Source organism: Sinocyclocheilus rhinocerous, unplaced genomic scaffold, assembly GCF_001515625.1.
Source record: "Sinocyclocheilus rhinocerous isolate Xijiao unplaced genomic scaffold, SAMN03320098_v1.1 scaffold1338, whole genome shotgun sequence".
NCBI lineage: Eukaryota > Metazoa > Chordata > Actinopteri > Cypriniformes > Cyprinidae > Sinocyclocheilus > Sinocyclocheilus rhinocerous.
This window is the reverse complement of record NW_015632722.1, coordinates 465,006-467,657: the sequence shown is the minus strand read 5'-3', so window position 1 is coordinate 467,657 and position 2,652 is coordinate 465,006. Positions and strand designations below refer to the sequence as shown.

At 38.2% G+C, this 2,652-nt stretch overlaps 1 protein-coding gene across 3 annotated transcripts in view; it reads left to right on the top strand.

Annotated features, from left to right (window-relative positions):
• Positions 1–2,646, top strand: part of LOC107742830 (dyslexia-associated protein KIAA0319-like protein) — a 16,272-nt gene extending 13,626 nt beyond the window's left edge. For all 3 annotated transcript variants that reach the window (XM_016555888.1, XM_016555887.1, XM_016555886.1), the window contains exons 18-22: positions 34–176; positions 264–386; positions 487–577; positions 675–763; positions 1,573–2,646. In XM_016555888.1, coding sequence (XP_016411374.1) covers positions 34–176; positions 264–386; positions 487–577; positions 675–763; positions 1,573–1,769 — 643 coding nt within the window. In that variant the 3' untranslated portion in view covers positions 1,770–2,646. The remainder of the gene's footprint in view (positions 1–33; positions 177–263; positions 387–486; positions 578–674; positions 764–1,572) is intronic.
• Positions 2,647–2,652: the final 6 nt, after the last annotated feature.

The following is a 2,652-nucleotide window of genomic DNA, read 5'->3' as shown; positions in this document are numbered from 1 at the left end:
TACAGTATATGATGAAATGATTTAATTTTACAGCACTCGCTTAGTATTTCTGGTATCTGGAGGTCCTGGACGACCTCCATTGGCCGGCCATAGTGTTGCTATGGAACTGCGCAACAAACTTCGCAAGCAAAAAAATGATTTCCTTATCTTTAGGGCCCGGCGAGTGGACCCAGCTAGTGAGTATTCTTTAAATGCTTCATTAACTCATTAATTGTAGCAGTGCCCATCGCGGGTCTCTTATTGACTGTCTGATCTTTCCCCAGTCTGCCAGCTGAACTGCTCCAGTCACGGGGAATGCGATTCCTTCACCAGACGTTGTGTGTGCCACCCTTTCTGGATGGAGAATTTATTCAGTACTTATTTTTGGGATGCTGAGAGCAATTGTGGTGAGGATACACTAAGCAAAACATTGTGGAGGGAAGCTGTTTTAAGTTAGTTCACATGAAGTTTGATGGTCTGTTTATGTTGTTGGATGGTTTCTTTCAGAATGGAGTGTATTATATGTGACGATAGCATCGTTCATGATCGTGGTTGCCATAGCGACTGTAATATGGGGTATCGTGTGCTGTTGTCGAAGGTAAGGGTTAGACGAATGATGATCTGTTTATTATTTTTGTCGTTTTTTAAATTCATGGTTTATTGTTCATTAAAATTATGCATGATGTCTTGAGCAGACGGAAAAGCAAAGTGAGACGAAAGAGCCGCTATAAAATGCTGGAGGGAGATGATCAAGAGACTCTGGAATTAAAGTTACCAAGACCTGGTAATAAAATTATCCATTTGAAGATAATTATGTGATCATTTTAGGGATGTCAGTTGCTGAACAATATTTTAATTAACTACAAGAAATTTAATTCATTGAAAGAAATGAATACTTTTATTCAGTAAGGATGCATTCAAATAATCAAAAGTGACGGTAAAGACTTTTAGATGGTTACAAAATATTTTTATTTTAAAATAAATGCTGTTTTTTTCAACTTTCTATTTATAAAAGAATCCTGACAAAATATGTATCACTGTTTCCACATAAATATTAAGCAGCACAACTGCTTCCAACATTGATAATAATGAAAAATGCTACTCAAGCATCAGCATATTAGAATGATTTCTGAAGAATCATGTGTCACTGAAGACTGGAGTAATGGCTGCAGAAAATTCAGCTTGTTATCACAGGAATAAATTACATTTTAACATGTTAAAATATAAATCATGATAGTACAGTTTTACTGCATTGTTGATCAATTAAATGCAGCCTTGGTGAGCATTGGTGAGAGACTGCTTACTGGCTCCAAACCTTTGAACAGTTGTGTACAAAAAGTGGCTTTAGAAGTCAATATATTCAGTATATTTAGGTCATTATTAATAATTGATTCTAAATATATTTTGTTATAGTTTATTTTTTATTATTACATTATTTTATATTAAATTAAAGTGTTAAATTATATTAAATTAAAATTGACAGCACTAGTTTATTTTTTTTAACTTTATGATTATTTTACTATATGATACATTCTCCATCATAAAGATACTTATCAAAGATACAAAGATCTTATCCCTGTCTTATTCCTCCAGGTCGCATGAAGCCAGTTCCTGCCCCCACATCTTCTGCACTCATGCACTCTGATTCTGATCTGGAAAGTGATGATGGCCAGGCAGGAATCCCCTGGACTGATCGAGAGCATGGAAAACTCCTGCCACCTCAAAACGGATCTCTACGTAACGGCCAAGGTCCTCATAAACCTAAAAAACCAAGAGAGGAGCAGCTTTAGCATACAGACCAAACCTTTTGTATCGCACCAACGACATGTGTTAAGACTTTCATTTAGGAGGGACTTGCAGGATGTCACGAATGACCTCTGCACCTGCATACCTGGGTTAAATCGCAGCCCAGTTTGAGCCAAAATGAAAATGCATTTAAACCTGAATGGTGGAAAAAGACCGGTCATGTAGAGCCATGCACCTCAAAAGACAATGAGAATGTACTTGCTTTACTGCAGAGATAGACAAGCCAATATATGTGCCAGCAGCAACTGGAAAAGGTTGGGTGTTTCAGAGTAGCTCTCTGAGAATCTTTTCCCCACCAGAATGTCACATCTCACCGCGGATAACTGAGCCTGCCTCACTGTCCCCTTTCTATGAAGCTTCCTGATATGACAGGCAGCCTGTCACATCCAAACACTGCCTGGCATGTCTATTAATTTGTATATTTTTACTTGTGGTAATAATGCAGAGAGTGAGTCCTAAGGCACCCAATAATGCCATGTTGTATGACTGCATGAGAAGGCAAGATTTTGCTTCCCTCGTTAATTTTCTTTTATGGTTTGCATGTATTAAATTGAGATGTGTGTGTGCTACTCTGTGGTCTTGCGTGGCTGTATGTCAAAGGTGCGCTTTTGCCCCTTTGCCACTTTTAAACACCAGCAAAATGGATGTCTGCAGCATAAATAGCCATGTTTGTCAGTGGTTTAAGGAGGGATATTGTACACTGGAAATTGCTTTGGATGTTGCACTAGGGCCAGTCGCTTACCCCCATCTGGTTTTTGAGAATGAATATGACAGAATGGGGTCTGGCTGGCTTACTCAAACTGGATTTAGCCACTAGTCAATAACTCATGTTTTTGTTACACTTGGTTTGCATTAGTACTGCATTTT